The sequence below is a fragment of the Leucopleurus acutus genome, assembly GCF_964270905.1.
Source record: "Leucopleurus acutus genome assembly, chromosome: X".
NCBI classification, from domain to species: Eukaryota; Metazoa; Chordata; class Mammalia; order Artiodactyla; family Delphinidae; genus Leucopleurus; species Leucopleurus acutus.
The window spans coordinates 94,179,945-94,200,987 of NC_139148.1; the positions used below are offsets into that span (position 1 = coordinate 94,179,945).

The 21,043-nt window shown below is 44.9% G+C and overlaps 1 protein-coding gene across 1 annotated transcript in view; it reads right to left on the reverse strand.

Annotated features, from left to right (window-relative positions):
* The window catches only part of COL4A6 (collagen type IV alpha 6 chain), a gene marked incomplete at both ends in the record, with an annotated part of 280,878 nt that overhangs the window by 48,435 nt on the left and 211,400 nt on the right, over positions 1 to 21,043 (reverse strand). The window contains 9 exons of the mRNA XM_082865135.1: positions 97 to 189; positions 1,117 to 1,158; positions 1,338 to 1,373; positions 2,188 to 2,250; positions 4,708 to 4,743; positions 6,433 to 6,501; positions 8,323 to 8,439; positions 14,867 to 14,911; positions 16,100 to 16,234. Of these exons, the coding sequence (XP_082721261.1) occupies positions 97 to 189; positions 1,117 to 1,158; positions 1,338 to 1,373; positions 2,188 to 2,250; positions 4,708 to 4,743; positions 6,433 to 6,501; positions 8,323 to 8,439; positions 14,867 to 14,911; positions 16,100 to 16,234 (636 nt within the window). The remainder of the gene's footprint in view (positions 1 to 96; positions 190 to 1,116; positions 1,159 to 1,337; positions 1,374 to 2,187; positions 2,251 to 4,707; positions 4,744 to 6,432; positions 6,502 to 8,322; positions 8,440 to 14,866; positions 14,912 to 16,099; positions 16,235 to 21,043) is intronic.

Consider the following 21,043-nt stretch of genomic DNA (forward strand, 5'->3'; position numbering starts at 1 on the left):
ACCCTCTATCCTTCCAGTATACTCTGGTTATTAGAGTTGAACTCTGGTATTAATAGGAAAAGGCTTATTAACTTCTTGTTCTCAAATGTTCACTACCTTGGATCCTTTCTTCCCTTTGGGAAATCCCATGAATTCCAGTTCCCCAGTAGATGGTGGGGGTCCTGCAGGGCCAGGCAGGCCAACATCCCCCTGTAAGATCAAAGGAAACATTAAGCAAAGCAGACACCACACAGATATTTCTCCGGAGGGTAGGTTTGTCCTCAGGATGTAATTCACAAATCAACTGTCCATGACTTTAGCCTCTTCACCCTCACCCTTGCATCAATGAGGAAACAAAGCTACCAGTCTCAAGGGGTGAAAAGAATTATAAGCCTGACCAGATGCATTTTGTACCAGCACTGCAGAGGGAGGAAACAAGATGGATGAAAGTAAATGGCAGGTTCACGGTTGCCATGGTCATGCATGAAAGGGTGTTTAGAAGAAAGCAAAAAAGGATTTGAGCAAGGTAAATGGCTACCTCTTGGCAATAGTGATCAGACTCTAATTGGTCCAATCATTGCCAAGAGCACAAGCAGAGGCAGTGAAGTCCGTGCTGGAACACTGAAGACTGGATTTGCTCCTTGAAGACAGTGCAATCTACAAGAGGCAGCCGCCAAGGATGGGGAGGGCAAGCTCCCAGTCTCCCTTGGGGGTCCTAAATCACTGTACAGTTTGTATAGAGGGAAATAGGAGAATGAGGGAAGGGAAATAAAAGGGAATGATGAGAGAGGGTTAAGAAGGAGAGATAGAGGAGATAGAGGAGGAGGAGGAGGAGGAGGAGGAAGGATGGAGAGAAGAGAAGCAGAGAAAAGGAAAGAGACGGTGACACAATATAATACAAATCAGCAGGGAAATACCCAGGTGGAAGGAAGAGAAAATATATCTCGAGAGCGTATGTTTGTAAGACATGTACATTTCACAAGTAGGAAGCAGGAAGACTACAATATTTTGAAGGAAAAAGACTACAGTAGCCTAGGCGTGCACATGCAGCCCTATCACAAGCAGGCATATGTGTGCAGCTAGACACATTTCTAGGAGCACATGGACTGCAGAGCGTATGTTCCAAAATTTATTTACCTTGACTCCTTTCTCTCCTTGGAAACCTAACCCCATATTCCCCTGAGGCACAGGGGTGTAGGGAGGAAAAACAAAATCAGTTACTAAACAACCTCCAGGAACTTAAATTGGAATGCAGTCTTCTTTACCAGAAAGTATGTTTAACCAGACCAGAATATCTCTGGGGAAACTAGAGTACTTAGCGGTAGGAGGTCAAATGCCCCAAGACAAAGTATACTTACATCAGGACCAGGGAAACCAGGGGGGCCTGGAGGACCCTAGATTTAAAATGAAAGGAAAGAGCGCTTTTTAGTTTCAGCCCCGAAGAATCTAGGCATGTTGAGAGTCACTGAAGATAAGTCCCCCACCCCCTTGGTGTGGTCTGGCTTTGGTGTAGCAGATTCTAGCTCCTTCTCCCTGGGTTCCTTTTTTTAAAATCTCCTTTGAAATTTCCCCAGTTGACCTGATAACCACATTCATGCTAAGGTAGTGAAGACTTCATGTGTCATTTTCCCCATTAGGCCGGCACTTTTTAAATGATGACTTTTGGTGAAAGTAAAGCAAAGTAATCAGTGGTGGTGGGATTTCACACATTGGAGAGAGAACAATCTGGGGATGTGGATTTCCCAGAACCACACAGATGACTGGCTATGCTCTTCCTATAGCCAGTGATGGGAAATAGGTAGGTGGGAAGAGCTCTCCAAGGTGAAGGATTGAGAAAGATTTTGAAGCTGCCTCTGTGCTCAGGGTGGGTGATAACGGTGTGATTAATTAGCAATGTCTGTCGTGGGTAAGGGGAGTGGAAGGTCACAATAAATGTGCCGGGTATTAGCCATCCTTGGGCTATACTTTAGGTTGAGCTAGACTAGGAGGCTTTGGAGGCACAGAGTGGATGGTCAGAGAGACTCTGATAAAAGAAGATAACAAATAGCTCCTTACGAGAGCATGCTTCACTTTAACCTCCTAGAATGGAAGTTGCCTTTCTCTGCTAGGAGGGCCTACATTTCATGGGCTTACATTTACTTCACGACCTGGTAGGGAAAGCATTCACATGAATGCTGTGAACAAGTGGTAGATTTAGCTGGTTCTTACTTGCAATCCTGGTGGTCCTATGGGTCCCACAGCTCCTGGAGATCCGGGTGCTCCTTGTGGGCCCTAGAGAGGCATGTTTTTATCAAGGTCAAAAAAGTATGGCAGTTTCTCAAAAAAAAATATATCCACAAGAATTGCTCAAGAATGTTCATAGCAACTTTATTCATGATAGTTAAAAACTGAGAAAACACGATGGCCCCAAACCTATGGGATGCAGCAAAAGCAGTTCTAAGAGGGAAGTTTATAGCAATACAATCCTACCTCAAGAAACAAGAAAAATCTCAAATAAACAATCTAAACTTACACCTAAAGGAACTAGAGAAAGAAGAACAAACAAAACCCAAAGTTAGCAGAAGGAAAGAAATCATAAAGATCAGAGCAGAAATAAATGAAATAGAAACAAAGAAAACAATAGCAAAGATCAATAAAACTAAAAGCTGGTTCTTTGAGAAGATAAACAAAGTTGATAAACCATTAGCCAGACTCATCAAGAAAAAGAGGGAGAGGACTCAAATCAACCAGATTACAAATGAAAAAGGAGAAGTAAAAACTGACACTGCAGAAATACAAAGGATCACGAGAGATTACTACAAGCAACTATACGCCAATAAAATGGACAACCTGGAAGAAATGCACAACCTGCCAAGACTGAATCAGGAAGAAATAGAAAATGTATATATCTATATCTATCTTAGATGTGTATGCACCTATTAGCAGAGCTTCAAAATACATGAAGCAAAGACTGATGGAACTGTAAGGAGAAATATTAAAAAATCAGTGAGGACAAAGAAGATCCATTAGGTCTGTTTATATTTTGTTTAGTTGTTCTATTAATTACCGAGGGAGGGATGAAATAGATAACTTCATGATTCTAGATGGAGATTTTAACATCTATACTCGCCCCAACCAGCTGAATACATAGTCTCTTCAAGTACATATGGAACATTCACCAAGATAGTTCCATAGGTTGGGCCATAAAATAAAACTGAACAAATATAAAAGCACTGAAATCATCCAGAATATGCTCTCTAACTGCAATAAAATCAAACTAGAAATCAATAATATAAAGATATCTGGAAAGTCACAAATTTGGGGAAATTAAACGCCACAAGTCTCCATGGGTCAAAGAAAAAATCCGAAGGGAAACTAGAAAATATTTTGAAATGAATGATGACAATATTGAAAGCAAGAGAACGAAATCTGAAGAGAAAGATGGTATGGGAAAATGCATGGCCCTGTTAAAGCTGGGGAGCAGGAATAAGGTGATATGTGCTTAGGTAAGGGATGGAGAGGCTAAGTGAAGTTGAGACTTAGGAGGGAGAGAAAGTAGGGGTTCAAAGGTTCCCCAGGAATATATGAGAGTAGAACATGGCTCTGACAATAACTAATAACCTGTGGTCTCCTTACTGATCACAAATCTCTTATCGAGCCAGGAACCCTCCCCCCTCCCCAAATCTAAGTGGTTTATTTATCATGTCTGTATATGCATACAAACACTGTACTTCTGGGGGCAGGGAAAGGCATCTCTAAGAGAAGTTATGCAGCAAATACACTGGATGTTAGTCTACAGATTTAGTTAACACACCATCTAAGCCAATGCTGTTTCACTCTAGGAGACCTCTATGCCCTTGGTCCTCACTCATCCCTGTTTACATGTGCGCGTGCTCACACTACTCTCTCTGTTTAGAAAGCTTCCTCCCATTGCCAGCCAGCCTAAATGTCACCCACACTTTTCAGAGGCTACCTTCTCTTAGATATAAAGTTTCTCATGATGTAGCCTTAGGTGGACAGCATCTCTTTCTTGATGATGTCAGTGGAATCCTTACGCCACATTCCTCCTAGTTTTTCACATCCTGGGGTGGGAGGTGGCTGTGTGTGTGTGCAGAGACCGTGTCTGAATTGTCTCAGGGATCACTCCTAGCCCTTTGCTCAGTATCTGTTCTGCTCAGTATCTGTTCTGGAATGGAAGAAGAAAGGAAGGAACCATGATACAGGAAAAGAGGAGAGAAGGGGCCTTTATGAAGCCACTTCAAAGGAAAGTGATGACAATGTGGAAAGTCAAGGAAAAACAAAGCTCTTATTAACACAACTCATGGCCTTTCATGGACTCACTCTTATTGAGTCCCTTAAAAAAAATTTCTACGTGGAATACCTTTTAAAGAAGAGTGTTTTGCTTCTTTTATTTTACCCACAGTACTCTGAACACACAGAAAACACTTAATAAATGCTTGCCAAATGCCAGGCAAAATTCTTTCCTAATACATCCCAGGGAGGATGCAGGTCCCTGGCCGAGAGGTCTGAAAGCCAGCCTGCCATGTCACTGGAGGCAGACAGTCCATCCTCTCAGTACTTTCTCATTTGGCAAATGTCGATAGAGTGATCTATTCTACTTTACCTCTCTGGATTGTCCTTGAGAAGCTCTACAAAGACCTTCGAACACCGCAGAGAGGAATGAAAAGGGGTCGTTGGTACTGTTGACTAGAAAAACATTGGGAGCTCAACACATAGTTAACAACTTACAGTGATTCCATCCAGTCCGGGCAGCCCAGGCTCCCCCTGAGAAACAGACAAAGGCAGGACATTGAAGAGATGAATACATTAAGCTTGTGGTATTTCACAGATAACTGACCTAAGATGCAATAGGCATAAAAACGCATCACTGAAGCTTGGGCCTCCTCTGTCAAGGTCTTGTGTTTTAAATAATGCATGCATTGGAGAGATTCAACCATCTACTTTTTTTTTTTTTCCTGAGAAAAATCTAGACTCTAGAAGAAAAATATTATAGCCTTGGTTGAACAGGAATTCATATTTTACTTGGATTAATTAATTTTCACCTTTGCTAGGAACTTATCAATTAGAAACTGCTTCTGCGGGCTGGTGATTTTCCTGCTCTTTCTGGAGGAAAGCAAAGCTACCTTCCAGTGTACCTTCATCCCCAGAGAATCTGTGCCCATATGTATACAACGCAAATCAGACATTTCAAGGGAGAATCAATAGAGCATGTAGTCTCTGATTACGTTTTAATTACTTTGCAGCATCTTAAGTCACCATAGGAATCTGTACTATAACCATCTTGTGGAAATTGCTGTGTTCCGCTGGGTCCAGGGTCTCTTTGGTTTTTGGCAAAACCATTTAATCAATGTTTGCTACAACAATGGTCACATTCTGACACCTGCTAGTCTTACCCCGCTTGGCTTATAGTGAAAAATCAGCTCTCTGCAACCTGGGAAGAGCACTGCCTGGGTTTTAGCTCTTCGGGAAGCTGGCTTGTGCCTGTGAGCGAGTCACATAGCCTCAGGCTACCTCAGTTTTTCTATCTGTAAAATGAGCAACATGAATCTGACAATCATGAGGTCCTTTCCAAGTCTAACATTCCATCTTCAGCTATGGCTTCTATAGCCAAGAACCCAAACCGTGTACCTTATTCAGTTCTCAGCTACCCACACCCATCACTGCCTTGCAAAGTGATTTCCAATATTTCTGGCTCTGTGCATGGGTGGAAGACAGAAAGATGCCATCTTCAGCTGAGTGAGCTCGGGCGCATCTTCCCCTCAGATGTTGCACACATAGATTCCTGTCTGCTCCCAGGGAAATGATGGGCTCCCTTCCCACTCTGCAAGGGATTAGGGTCAGTCATTTGGCACCAGAGTTTACTGAAGGCCCACAGGATACCAGGCAGCATACGTCAAGAATACAGCCACAAGAATACAAAAGGTTCTTGTCAATTCCAGGAAGAGATGAATGTTTCCAGCCAGCTGCAGGGTTGATGGGCAACTTTCGTAGATAGCCAGGGGCCCAGCGAGGGTGATGGCTGGTATGCAGGTACAGAAAAGGGCAGAGCCATGTTCCTGGGCTGGTGGCCATGTTAAGATGGGCAGAGACATACATGGCTTCAAACCAAGGTATGCAGACATCAAAGATTCTGTAGTAGACTAAAGGTATCTGCCTCCAGGAAATGTCTCGGCTTGTCAAGGAAAATGACGCCCATGCAAACAGTTTGTTTGCTGATCTGTCCCCTATTTTTGGCCTAGATCTTACAAAGCAAATCTTTTTGACAGTATGGTTGCAAACATTTGTCAATGTTTCCACCACAAAAAGCTCTGGATTCTTTTAAAATCCAGCTTGGTCTGCTCCTTAAATAGAGACACAGATGCTAGTTCTGGAAATGTTTTCATTGGATGTGGGGCTCCATCCCGGGGAACTCAGCTTATAGCCTACTCAGCTGTCTGCCTTAGAGGCTCTTACCTTCATTCCTTTGAAACTATCTTGGGCAAGGATAGGTTCACCTTTAGAGCCTTTCTGACCAGGAAGCCCCTGAGCAAAATAAGAAAATTTTGTGAAGAAATGCACGCACGCGCACACACACACACACACACACACACACACACACACACACACACACACAGTATTGTTAATAGTGTGATCTGATCAGACAGAGGATGGAAAAGCAAGAGCCTGAAACCATGTGGCTTAGTCTATGGCAGAGTTGGCCATGCTAAAGGGGCAAAGTACATCCCCTGAACTATGCTGTGTCTCAGAGCTGCATGCCTGCTCCCCCAGCCTCCAAGTCAGAAGTCTGTAAAGGGATTAGAAAGTAGACTTTGAATCTATTCAGAGTACCAATCTGAACATCCACATATAATACACATGCCGTTTATAAGCCTATAGCTCACCTGCTCCATATCTCACAGGTACAAGTCACTGACAGGGACTAAGTCTAGGACAGAGGTTAGTGGACTTTTTCTGTAGAGAGCCAGATAGTAAATAATATAGGCTGTGTGGGCCATATCTGTGCTCTGTTTCATATTCTTCTGTTTTTCTTCACAGTCTTTTAAAAATGGAAAAACAAGCCATGGGACAAGGGTCCCATGGGCCAGTTTGCAGACGCCTGGTCTAAGATATAGCCACAAAACCATCTGCATCCTGCGCTTCTACCATACAACTTCAGTTTCTACACCTGTCTAAGAGGCTGGTGTGTCTCATTGTTAACACGGAAAACAGTTCAAAGTATGCCCAACCCATCCAGTCAGCCAGACTTTTTAATGTCTCAGTGGCAGATGCCACCTAATGCCTGCTAGATGTTGGCCTCCTGGGGAAAATCAATATCCCTATACCTAAGCGGAAGTTGGGATTAGTGTTGGGGGTAGGGCTAAGCTCTAGGGACTGAAGCGTTGATTGAACGATGGATTCCTGAGTTCAAGGTCCATAGGTATAATAAAAGTACAATGTGGTTCCAGAAGCGCAAACCGGCTTCTTTCCTAACACTTCCAATTTCCCCTTATTCTCATGGCCGCTACTTTCATCAAAGAAGATTCAAAGGATATCCATTCAGTATTCGGCAGGGTTAGTAAGGTTCAGCTTAGTAAAATACACACCCAAGTTCCTATTCAGGCTTAAGGAGAGGTTTAGGGACAGGATTAGGTTTACCCTGGTCCTTTGGCTGTCAGGGGCTGTTTATTACCTCAAAATTCCTTTTCTCCCTCTTGGGGGCAGTGATTCCTTGCTTTGCTGGATTTCCATTGTCTTAACACAGATGTGATTTGTTTTCCTCCCCTGTTGCCATGGCAGTGTTTGGAGGCCTCTGTGACTCATCCAGCTCATACTATGTTGGTAATACGTCTTTCTCCCCCACTCCCTGCTGCATATCGGTTTGGTCCTCAGTTGTGAAGGTCCTTATGCCAATCTGGCGCTTGTGCTTTCTTCGTCTCACCTTCTCACGTATGCACTCACACCCACAACTTGGTCACTGAAGGCAATTCTCTTCCAGTAAAACGCCAATTAATTCACGTAGCTATGGAGTCCAACAGATCGTGTAATTTCTAGCTAAATGTATCACATCAGCACCCTTATTCTCTTAGATTATTTCAAATGAGGTTGAGAATGGGCTTGAAATGTGTTATTTTTCTCTTTCCAGCCACTCATAAAAGTAGCCTTGCAAGGGCATGGTATCTTTTAGAGATCTTTTAGATCCCAATATTTGAGCTCTATCTGGATGAATGGAATGAAATAAAAGTGATGACACCAAGATCCAATAAACATCTTAACAATCCCAGAACTTAAGAGAAGCAGAAGATAGGGCACACTTGGAGGCAAGCAAAGACATTTGAAATAATGTACAAAGATCTGACAGCATACGGGTGGTCCGAGAAGCCCGGGATAGCCATCAGGGCCTGGAAATCCAGCAGCTCCTTGAGTTCCATTACAGCCATCCAGGCCAGGTGGGCCTCTGGGTCCTGGCTGTCCAGGGTGGCCCTGTTCAAAGAGAAAGAAGGGATCAAGTCAGCCACAGGACTCTCAGCTACTCCAACAAGCTCCACAGCGAGAGAAGTCAAGGATGCTGTCAAACTCTGGCTCCTTGCCCACTCCCTTTGCCCCATCGCCTCTGCTGCCATCGCTGTTCATTATACTCAGGTGTAGGTGGCTGATGACAGCTCAGTGTTACCCCTCCCCAAAAGATCGATGTTTTAATAGGATCCAAGCTGAAACCAAAGGGATCAAATGTGAAGAGATGGGCTACACAGGGTGCTGCAACTTCACCTTCCTTCAGTACAAAGATGTACTAAGATGGGGCTTAGCTGCCAGGCAGCTGGACTGCTACCAACAGGGAATCATGCCAGGCCTTGGGAATTCCTCAGAACAGACTGGAACCTGGGCAGCCTGGCACGGCTTTCTGTATTGGAAGCTCTGCATGGGAAATGAGGCTGGATTTTGGTCAAGAGCAGAAGGAGTTTCCATAGCACCACCTCTCCTGAATGCTGCTTGGTCAAAAATAAACAAGTCAAGGAAGAACCACACTTTGAACCTTATTTTGTCATTATCTCACGTCATGCTATTGCTTCAGTCAAGGAACTGTATCTTCTCTTCTTCATACTCATTACTGAGGCAGTTGTTTTGCTGGGGAATCAGTAATCATTCACATACAGTTGGTGTCTGAATTCAATAATTCTGTGCTTCCTTGGTGCATAGAATCTACCTCTTTTTAGGAAATATATCTTTTTCAATCTATCAAAAGCAGGTTGTGTGTTGGGTATGGAACAAAGAGATGACCTGAAAGACCAAAAATCTAGATGGGTCAATAAAAGGTAGACTCCCACCCTCCCATACACACTCTTAAAAGCCATATATATATATATATATATATATATATATACACACACACACACACACACACACACACACACACACACACACACACACATATATATACATGTATATACATATATATTTTTTGGCTTTAAAATATATATAAAATATATATTTGCTTTTAAATATATATACATATATGTATAATATATATGTGTATATATTTAATGATTTGAGGGAAACATGCCATGTGTTCAAAAATCAACTTTTCAAATTATTAGAGGAAACAACCTTTGGTCAAATGCTTATTGTGAGAATGCGCCACAGAATTCTGTTTCATTGTCATTGCTATTACAGTTGTAGGAGATAGATGATATGTTAATGCAAGAGTATGAGTCTAGACTGCTGGACTTATGGAATGCAGAGTCCAGAGGAGTGGTCAATAAACATATCTTTGCAGTAAAGCTGTTATAAGCTGTGTCTCTCCGGACTCAGGTGAGGAGTTTTATTTGCACTGGGGAAACTGAGACAGCTTACTAGAGTCATCAACATCTTATTACCAAATGAGATGGCTATTCCTGTTTGCCCTGAAGATGTACACTCTACCTTCCCTAGATCTGTGCCTCGGGAGGCTGACCTTCATGGATGGTACTGTCTAGGCTCCCTTTCCCTCTGTCTTCCAATTATATTTGGTCACTGGGAGGCACAAGCAGGAGATGGGAGAGCACGAGAAGGACGAGCACAGATTGTTTATTTCTCCCATGCCCTCCCTCCTTGGCTATATTTCTGGCAGTGGCCACATTTCTCTATAATCTTAGCTCCCACTGGGCAACTGTTATTCCATGGCTCCAGGTCTTACAGGGTCCCAGTATTACCATTCCTCCTTTCCCCTTTGGGACTAGGGGTGGTAACAGCTTTGTGCTGGTTGCTTCACCCTGCACTGTTGTTTCCCTTAACCCCGCCTGCATCCTTTAAATAAGCCCTTCACTTAACTCTATTTAGCCGACCCCTTCAGGTGGAGTGTCTATTTCTTCCTGGGATCCTAATCACCATTTTTAAATGTCCCGGCCAAGTTTGCTAGGGGTTATCTCTCAACTGGGTAACAGAGATGAGTTAAGACAAGACAACAGGCTGGCTCAGTACTAGGGATCTTCCTTAGCCCTGGGACCTTGGTTTTGCCCTTTCTGGGTAGAGATAATGACTTTACATATGTGTGTGCCAGCTCTCCAAGGGAATGCAGCTCTTTGAGGGAGAAAACCACGGTTCTATATAATCACAGGGGATTGAACACACAGCATAGGTGGATCTGCTGTATTCCAGAAAAGCACTGTTCCTCAGAACCCAGAGTGCAAAGGAAAAGTTTCCATTTGGTGAGTGGTACGTGGTCACTTTGAAGATACAAACCTCGTGTGTTCATTTATGAGTCTCTAGGCGGGGAAATGTTTGAGATTGACTCCACGGGAAAAGCTAAACATAAATTGCAAAGGACAACTTGAAAACTTCTGCTTCCAACTTACTTGAACTGAAAACATTGGCTCAACCTACATTTCTTGTGGGTGCCAACAGCCCAACTCACAGCTGTGATATCATTAAAAGCCACAGCCCTACCGCCCCTCGTCCACGTTGTTTTAATGTTGAATATCTTTATGACTGCTTGTTTGTTCACTCTCAACTGGTGGCCGTGCCCCTTAGTGCACAGACTTGGATGCTCTTGCTCGTTCATGTGGAAAGTGTCTACATGACAGCAAAAATGGAGTTCTGGGACCAAAACCAGTGACACAGATGTGAGCAGCCCGCCAGTATCAAGAGGGGAAACCAGATTTGTGCGGTGATCCAGTTTAGTAAGATGTGTTTTGGGGAAGCTGTTGGTTTTAGCCAAATGGCTTAATAAAGTGCTGCTGAGAGTTGGGCAAAATCATAAGTCTGACTGGGCTGAGGGTATCTGTGTTTTCCTCTGTCTGAGGGAGTCTTGCCAGTCTGAGAACTGCAGCTCTATAGGCACTAGAGGTTGGACTCAGTCCCCCCAATATTTCTGGAGTTCCTGCTCTATGCTGAATTTAGCCCTGGGGTCTCTGAGGCCTCTGAGAGGAGCAGAAGACAGACTCTGTGCTTTCAAGGAGCTAGATAAGGCTATCGTACAAGACAGTCGATAAATACCATGCACCATATGTAATAAGGAGCTAGAGTGTGTGGGACAGACGCCAAAGGCTCCTGGAAGAATAGAGATGGAAAGGAGAGGTAAGCTGTCAACAGGAGGTGCTCATTAATACATCATGAATAGCTGGAAGAGAGGGAGGGAACAGGGGGTAATAATTTCTTAGAGTAAGTGAGGCTTGGAGCCTGAAGCTAAAGCGATTGAAAGTCAAAGGAAAAAATGTGCAACCTTAGGTCAAGGGAAGGGCCAAGCTACGGGCCAAGGGAGTGGGGACTTCTACTGGGAGCAGCGCACTCATTTGGAGGAATCTGGACAGCTGCGACTCATTCTCCCAAGCAACGAAGCCCTCAAAGAGAAGTGGTCAATTTCTAGAAGCCCTCTGGCTCTGCTGGCCACAAGTTGGAGGCAGAAGTGTCCAGCTGGACTCTGGGGTGGGTTCCAGCTCAGAACTGGAATCAGCCTCTGCTTCACAGGATTCATTTCCTTCCAGCCCCCATTAAAAAGAGACTACAGGAGGAAGGGTATAGTACTGTTGTTGCGAGCTTCAAATCCTCCACTCATCTCTGGTGAAGCCAGCTCTGCCGGATGAATGGAAGAGGTGGCCTCCAGTTTGCTAGTTTCCCTCACCCATTGGTTCCCACAAGATACACATTCTGAGTGGAGACTCTGGACGACGTGGTCATAGAACACAGACATGAGAAATTGCCAGGGGATGGCGTAAAAGGGTGGCCAACCCCATCCACTTATTTCCCCACTGGCCCCTTCCTGGGCATTTTTCAGACTCTGCAGTTGAATAACAGGCAGAAATATGATGGCCGATTTGTTGATACGTATAACAAATACAAGGTAAGCGAGCCTTCTATTCTCCAAATCCACAAATGTATATGAGATCTGGGGAAAAAGTGAATCAGATGATAATACCTTTGAGGGCAGAGCCATATGCCTTTTTTGTATTCCCATAGTAGAGTGCTAGCACATAGCGGGTACTCAAGAAATTCCTATAGATTGGCACAAAGAAATTCGAACCCCCTTAGCTGATACTAGATGATTATGTAGTGTAACACAAGAAGCTGTTAAGTCAAGAGTTTACCAAACTGCTTTGATATGATTCAAAAGAACTCCTTAGAGGTTGTTTGAAAGATAAAGGCATGATGTAGGACTTCCCTCAAATGGAGGAGCTCCATTTTTTCCTGTTCTATATATGCTGAGCTTCTACACAAGATTTGGTTCTTCTCTTAAGGTTGAAAACCACTGCTAGAGGCAAACACAGTCCAGGCTAAAGATTAAATATATAGAGAAGTGCTGAAGGATATAACTAAAAAGTGATAGCAGTAAGTTCCAAATACTGTATCTTAGAGGCTGGAGAAATGTTACCATGCAACCTCCAGCGGCAGGATAAGTAGGGATTTGGGTGAAAATGGAGAAACTAAGGGATTGAGTTGGATGGAATGGGAAAAGGAGATGTCTGCAAGCTCCAGACTCCCCACTTATCTCTAGCAAAGCCAGTTCCTCAGGATGAATGGAAGAGGCTGTCTCCAAGTGATCTTAGGAGTAGCCACTTTGTAAAAACAGCCTAATGAATGGGAGAAGATATTTGAAAATGATATGACTGACAAGGGGGTAATATCCAACATATATAAACAGCTCATACAACTCAATATCAAAAGAACAAACACCCCAATTAAAAAATGGGCAGAAGAACTGAATAGACATTTTTCCAAAGAAGAAATGCAGATGGCCAACAGGCACATGAAAAAATGCTCAACATCACTAATCATCAGGAAATGCAAATCAAAACCACAATGAGGTATGACCTCACATCTATCAGAATGGCTATCCTCAAAAAGAACACAAATAACAAATGTTGACAAGGATGTAGAGAAAAGGGAACCCTCCTACACTGTTGGTGGGAATGTAAACTCGTGCAGCCACTGTGGAAAACGGTATGGAGGTTTTTCAAAAAAATAAAACTAGAACTATCATATGACCCAGCAATTCCACTCCTGGGTATATATCCGAAAAAAACAAAAACACTAATTCAAAAAGATACATGCACCCCAATGTTCATAGCAGCATTATTTACAATTGCCAAGATATGGAAGCAACCTAAGTGTCCATCAACAGATGAATGGATAAAGAAGACGTGATATATATATATACCACAGTGGAATACCACTCAGCCATAAAAAAGACCGAAACTTTGCCATTTAAAGCAACATGGATGGACTTGCAGGGCGTTATGCTAAGTGAAATAAGGAGACAGAGAAAGACAAATACTGTACGATGTCAATTATATGTGGAATCTAAAAAATACAACAAACTAGTGAATATAACAAAAAGGAAGCAGACTCACAGATATAGAGAACAAACTAGTGGTTACTGGTGGGGGAAGGGAGGGGCACTATAGGGGATGGGGGAGTGGGAGGTACAAACTATGGGGTGTAAGACAGGCTCAAGGATGTATTGTACAACACAGGCAATATAGCCAATGTGCTGTAATAACTGTAAATAAAAAGCAACCTTTAAAAATTGTATTTAAGAGTCAAAAAGAAAAAAAACAACTAAAGGGAAATTCACTCTGAAATAAGGCTGAAGAAAGAAATTATTAAAATTAAATGTATTAAGGTATCACTAAGTATTTTTCTATCTAATTTCATGAACCCCCTTAATTTTCTTATAATGAGGATGTATGTGCTCTAATGTGGCACTATCTTCACACCAGTCCCTCATCCCCAATGAAAGCTCCCCTCAAGCCATAAGACCTAACTCACTTTGTCTAAGATACTGATGGTCTTTTATGCCTGCACGTCTCTGCATCCCCCAACCATATGGTTTAGCTCTGCCCGTAACTGAATCCCAAGGAAACTGTGGATGAGCACTGCCCTTTAAGCCTTACCACGCACATCTCAACACTTGACCCTGAGCATGTGTGCCTGAGACAGGATGTTGTTAAGGCCAAAGTGCTTGAGCTATCAGGCAGAACCTAGAGGTTGTATTAAAAATGCCTCGGGCTTCCCTGGTGGAGCAGTGGTTGAGAGTCCGCCTGTTGATGCAGGGGACACGGGTTCGTGCCCCGGTCCGGGAAGATCCCACGCGCCGCGGAGCGGCTGGGCCCGTGAGCCATGGCCGCTGAGCCTGCGCGTCCGGAGCCTGTGCTCCGCAAGGGGAGAAGCCACAGCAGTGAGAGGCCCGCGTACCGCAAAAAAAAAAAAAAAAAAAAAAATGCCTCTGTGCAATGGATAAACAACAAGGTCCTACTGTATAGCACAGGGAACTATATTCAGTATCCTGTGATAAACCATCATGGAAAAGAATATGGAAAAAATGTATATATATGTATAACTGAATCATTTTGCTGTACACCAGAAACTAACACAACATTGTAAATCAACTATACTTCAATAAAATAAATTTCAAAAATGCTTCTGTGAACACACTCACCGGAATCCCACTGATGCCAAGAAAGCCAGGAACTCCCATGGGACCCTAAGAAAAGGAGGAGGGAGAGGAACGTAAGAGATGATGTAACTGATCTCCATTAGATGAAGTGGGTTTGTTCATGTGATTCATGACCTAAGTCGTTAAGAAGTATTTTGTACCTCCCTCCCCACATTGCATCACCTTGCTCCCTATTCCACTTCCAAGCAATCACTAGCCTCTACCTAAGGTCTCGGACAGTTCTTGTCTTAGACAACGTGGTGTAAGATCTAAAAATAAGGCTCAATATTACATGCTGCCTTGACATCTGGGAAAACTGGGAGGGCCTCAAATGGCCTAAGCAAAAGTTCATTTCTCCACTCTGCTTCTGAAGATAAGGTCTCTTGGGCAAACGACCCTGCTTATTAAATAGACCAGGTGCAGTTCTCGCTTATTCCTGAGTGGTGGGTTTCCGTCCCCTGCTGGCCCACTGAATTACTCAAACAAGCCAGTCATACTCTCCCTCGAGAATCAAGGGGCACTCACCCTGTTGACATGACAAAAGTCTGCTTCTCACAGCCCGTTGTGGCTCATTCTGTTCCAGAGCGCAAGCCCTGTGTGGCCCTGCATGGGGTGTGATGTCCTCCTCCCCTGTGCTGTGAGTGTATGTGACTAATAAACCTGTTGTTGATCTCTTCTGTCCAGTGTCAGGTGTCATATCTTTGGCCATCCCCAGGACCCTAGAGTAGGAATCCCTCCCTCACCAATGGGGTGAATAGGAGGTGATTAAAATCGGCAGATAACATAAACTGAACTGCTAACCTCAGTCAGCCAGCCACCATGACATGACCAATCTTTCTTGCATCTCTTCCCCTATATTTGTGGCCCAGCTGGCTTCCAAGCATCCTGACCCCTTGCATCCCGTTCCCCTTGCTTGGATTCCTTTGCTGCCCTGTTGATTGGCCTCCTGACCCATGCCCAGTTCAAACCCACATGACTTCCCACCACGGTCAGCCCACTTGTCTAGCAAATAGCTTATACATGCACTTTCTGACTTGCTGGCTATGGGAATCTCTCCAAAAATGGGCTGTAGCAGCACAACACCCAGCCTGTCTCTTATTAAAGTATGTAGCCTGGCACCAAGGTATCTGGGATTAGTATCCTTTCCATAAATAAACAGAACTGAGATTTAGAACCTTTTACCTTCACACTCACAGCCCATGAGTCAAAGGAAAAATCAGGCTTTGGTGTTCTTACCTTATCTCCTTTTGGTCCATACGGTCCCAGAGGTCCTGGGGAGCCCCTTTCTCCTTTCAACCCTGATAAACCACTAGGGCCAGGAAATCCTTGAGGACCCACTGGACCTTGAATTCCAATTGGTCCTGGTCGCCCCTAAGATGGACAGAAGGAGTACGATTAGTCAACAGAGGACTTACCATCCCCGCTTCCCATTTTCCCATGCACAAAGAACACTGTCATCACTTCACTAAATAATTTTGGCTTAGAGACCTATGAAGCATGTCAAAGTTCCAGACACAGATCAGAACAGGCTATTTTCGGGGCTGCTAAGCTTATTTGGATAGAACATATTTTATAAGCACATTTAATAAGATTCATGTGCGCCAAGATCCTTCAACTTTGTACTTCTTAGGAGATTAGTTATTCAGGCTGGATAATATTGTCCTCTTCCTAGTTAATGCTAGGCCATCAGAAGAGTGAAAGAACAGAACTCTGGAGAGCATCAGGACGTTTAAGAACCCATGTCCAAATGGCCAACCGCATGCTTGCAGCGAAGCCCGGAAATGGCTGTGCCTGGAGAACACCGCCTCGGTGGGCCAGAGGGAGGAGAACCCAGAAACCCACGGTTGACCAACCTGTCAGCTTATCTTTGACGGCAGTTCCCAGAACCCCAGCACTGCAACTAGAAACAGACACTCACAGCGAACACACACACATTGTTTATCTGCTCCCTCTCTATGCCCCTGCGCCCCCGCCACCTGTACAGTGTTGAATGTGTAAAATCCAAGAAGCCTGAGAATATCCATTAAGTATCAATTATGATAGCAAGAGGGAGAAGCCTGAGGATTTTGAATGCCCTGGTGATAAAGTGTCTGTAACAATTAAATCTGAGAGTTCAGGCTGACATTTTCTAGCTGACCGAGATAGAGAATTAACCCCAGTGGGTGCAACAGAGGCCGGCTAGTCTGTTTAGAACAAATCCCAGAATGGACTGAATTTTCTTGGCAGAAAAATGAAAACCATTAGTAATGTGCATTAACTCTCAGAGAACACAACACCGTATCAGGTAGAAAGCCTGTTTTCATAAACACTTCCATCTCTGCCCCTTAGCCCCTTTTACCGACTGTCCGCAATTTCCTACAAACCTGTGCAAAATTCTGAGAAAAGTCCATTAAACATGCCCTTTAATATTCACCTTCAAGATTTACTTTTGAAAGGGCTGAGAAGAGGACAGATGCTTTATGCAGTGGTTAGACTCACGTACTGGAGACGCAAATGTCAATCAGGCCCACGAAGACCCGGGACTCTTGCAAAGAAGTAAAAGATGCTCTTCCCAAGGAGATGCAATTCTCTGCGGCTGCCACCCACCAATCAAACTTTCCCGACCCGTAACACGCAACCTACAGAGGGTGCTAGGCTACAGAATGCTTAACAGGCTGATTTCTGAGAATGATGGGGTGGGAGGTTGACTTTTGCTTTTTATGCTCTTACCTCCTGTTGGTTGGACTTCTGTTTACAATGATTCTCTTATTTACTACTCTTATAAATTTTCGCTGTATGTACACACACACACACACACACAACTAAAAAGTAAAAGAACAACACTTAAAAAAATAGTGCTGGGTTGTGGTTGAGGATTAACAAAGAAGTCTAAAATGTGGGCCTAGCTTTCAAGACTAATGTACACAAAACCATTGCAAACAGTTCAAGTCCGGAATGGAGCAGAAGTGCTGCGGGAACACAAAGGCAGGGTTGGCCATGGAGGGTTTGTGGAATGCTTACATTCTGTCCACGGCTCAGGGGAGTCATGGGCCACACTGGAAAGGCTGAGTGGGCCCCAGCTGAAGTAGGCCTGGAAAGCAAGGCAGGGAAGTTGAAGACTTGATGTGGCAGGAAATAGGGAACCCTTAGAGGTTTGGGGACACAGGAGGGATGGGAGGAAGGCAGTGTTTCAGGGCTGAAACTCATCAACAAGTGTTCGGGAGAACCCACGCATGTGCGTGTGTGTGTGTGTGTGTGTGTGTGTGTGTGTGTGTGAGAGAGAGAGAGAGAGAGAGAGAGAGAGAGAGAGAGAGAGAGAGCGAGCATGAGGCCAGGGCAGCCTGCCTGAGGCTGGAACAAGGGAGACAGATAAGAACCAGCTGTTGGGGGAGGAAAGGACTGGTTGGGGGGAGGATGAGAGGCACGATAGGTTTGGCGAGACCATGTTATTACTAGCAAAGGAGATGCAGTCAGGGCACTGAATGCTTGACCCAAATCTGAGCCCTGCCCAAAGCTTTCGCGCATCAAGGGAGGGGAGGTGAGAGCATGATAAACCGTTGAACAGCTACTGAGAGGGCAGACTGTGGCGTGGCCCAATTCCCATCTCGCTCACATCACTAGAGCCCGAGCAGTGCCTGGTGTGGGCATAGGGGCTGGCACACTCCAGCCCTGGTCTCTTGCCTTTGTGAGTGCACACTCAGCAAGAATAAGCAAAGAGACATAGGAGTGAGGCAATTCTCTGGCTGGATTTAACAGGAAATCTGATTCCATCCAGAAAAGGCAGGCTTCCATGGCCCGCTCCCTCTCTCTTGGCTGGGAGGGCAGGCTGAATTTACCATAGCCACACAGATGACTCCTCCGTTCCAGTCAGAGAGCTTAAAGTGAGTCTCTGAAAGAGCTCATGGATTCTTTGAATTCGAATTCTTTTTCCAAAGGGGCATTTGAAACGGTACCCCTTGGAGGAAGGTGTACTTCTGGGCTGGTCCCGGCTAGAAACCTCTCAGACAGAAGCAGGGCCTGCGGGATGTCTTAAGGCCTCTGAGGCGCTGTTGGCCCAGAACTTCCTCTTTAGTGTGGTACCAGGCCCTTCTGGAGCCTGCAGTCCTAGGATACAAGACAAGGAGGCCTCCTATCCACTGAGGTCCTTTCTTTCATACAGTGGCACAGAGCACCGTGAACAGACGAAGATGGCAAAAAAAAAAATTGAGAGAGACATTTCTTTCTTGGGCTGTTCTGTCAGCCATCTCTAGCTATGCTTACTCTGTGCCTATAGCTGTATGATCTTTTCCCTCGTCTCCAATGCACAGGCTTTCTGTCACCATGCCCAGCGGACTGCTGACGCTTAATACTAAATCAATGATGAAGTGCTTTTTTTGTTTGTTCGCTTGTTTTCCTCCAAAGAAGCTATCGGTGGCACTTTTCATAACGGCCAGCAGAGGGCAGTGTGAGAACACAGAGGCTACAGATAAGCAGGTGGGTGGGTGGGCCTCTCCCTCTCCCACTACAGAGAAAAAGAAATCAAACCGGTGTCAGAGAAGTCACGGAATGTTGGAGCAAGAAGGGCCCTTAGAGACCGTTCCATCCAGGCTCTATTTTATACACACGGGGAAAAAAGGAGGCCGAGAGAACGGGAAGGACTTGTTTAGGTCACGTAGCTAGTGAGGAACAGCATGGGACTCAAACTAGACCACCCGTTGCCAGCGTGTGGCTCTCTCCCTGTTTGCCAGTGGCAGATGTCCGGGGGGGGGGGGTCCTTGAGGCTGCCCCCCCTCACCCCAGGCCCGCCCCTGGGACTGTCCCCATCAGTAGGCTGCAGTAGCCAGATGCTCACACATCATTTCTCTCTTCCTAACTGATCATTTCACAGAACCAATCTGAAACATCATCACTGTTTGGACTGCTAGCAGAATTTCAATGGGCTTGGACCAATGCCCTGCCCTGATACATGTCATTTATTTTGGCAAATAGACCCAGACAGGGCAGAAGGGACTCCTCCAAGTCTTTCCAACAAGCTCTCCTGCCTCCATCTGCTCGGTATTTTAAATATGCACATCAGGGTCTAATTCTCAAGAGAGTGAGCTGGGACTTGAGCCTAAGGCCCAGGCTGGCTGCCTCCTGCTGACCACAGTGGGTTGGGATCAGCGTGTAGTGGTTCTTTTTTAGATAATGCTTGGGACAACGCTGGCTTTTTTAAAATATATATAAATTTATTTATTTTGGCTGTGTTGGGTCTTCGTTGCTGCACGCGGGCTTTCTCTAGTTGCGGCAAGCGGGGGCTAATCTTCGTTGAGGTACATGGGCTTCTCACCGCGGTGGCTTCTCTTGTTGTGGGGCACGGGCTCTAGGTGCGCGGGCTTCAGTAGTTGCCGCACGCGGGCTCAGTAGTTGCGGCTCGCGGGCTCAGTAGTTGTGGCTCGCGGGCTCTAGAGCACAGGCTCAGTAGTTGTGGTGCACGGGCTTAGTTGCTCTGCAGCATGCGGGATCTTCCTGGACCAGGGCTCGAACCTATGTCCCCTGCATTGGCAGGCGGATTCTTAACCACTGCACCACCAGGGAAGTCCCCAGTGTGTAGTTTAATTTCACCTTCGATCAGACCACACCCGAGCCCCAGCCCCAGATTACTGGGTTAGCTGACCCAGAAATGGGCCTGCATATAAAGCAGTACACACATGCAGAAATAGCATCTAAGAACCTTACATGCCTCCAACCAAGTAGAACTATGAAACTAAGAGGGGAATGACTTTTCATTACGAAGCCCATTTCTGCCTTTTTATCCCTCCCTCAAGGTTCCAGTGTCCTTCTCCCATAAAATTAAAATGTGTTCTTAAGGAAGAATCTGAAATTCATTCCCACTGAGGCATAAATGACTGACAACAACTTAGAGCTTTACTTCTCCCCAGGGGATTTGTATTTTAATGGAGAGCAAAGTGTTAAGCTAGGGGATGCAAATGATATTTATGAAGCACAGAAGGGAAAAGCGGTGTGCACAGGCTTTCTTAAGGACCTGGCTATACTGCAGGATGTGGTGGAATGCTGTTAGGTGGTATCATGGTGCAGGCTCTAGAGTAGGACAGACCTGGAGTCAGATCTTAGTGCCATTTAATAGCTATGTGACCTTGGGCAAGTGACTTAACCACTCTGAGTTTCTAAGGGCTCCAAGAAATAATAGCTCTAGTGTAGGGTTATTGGGAGCATTTGAGT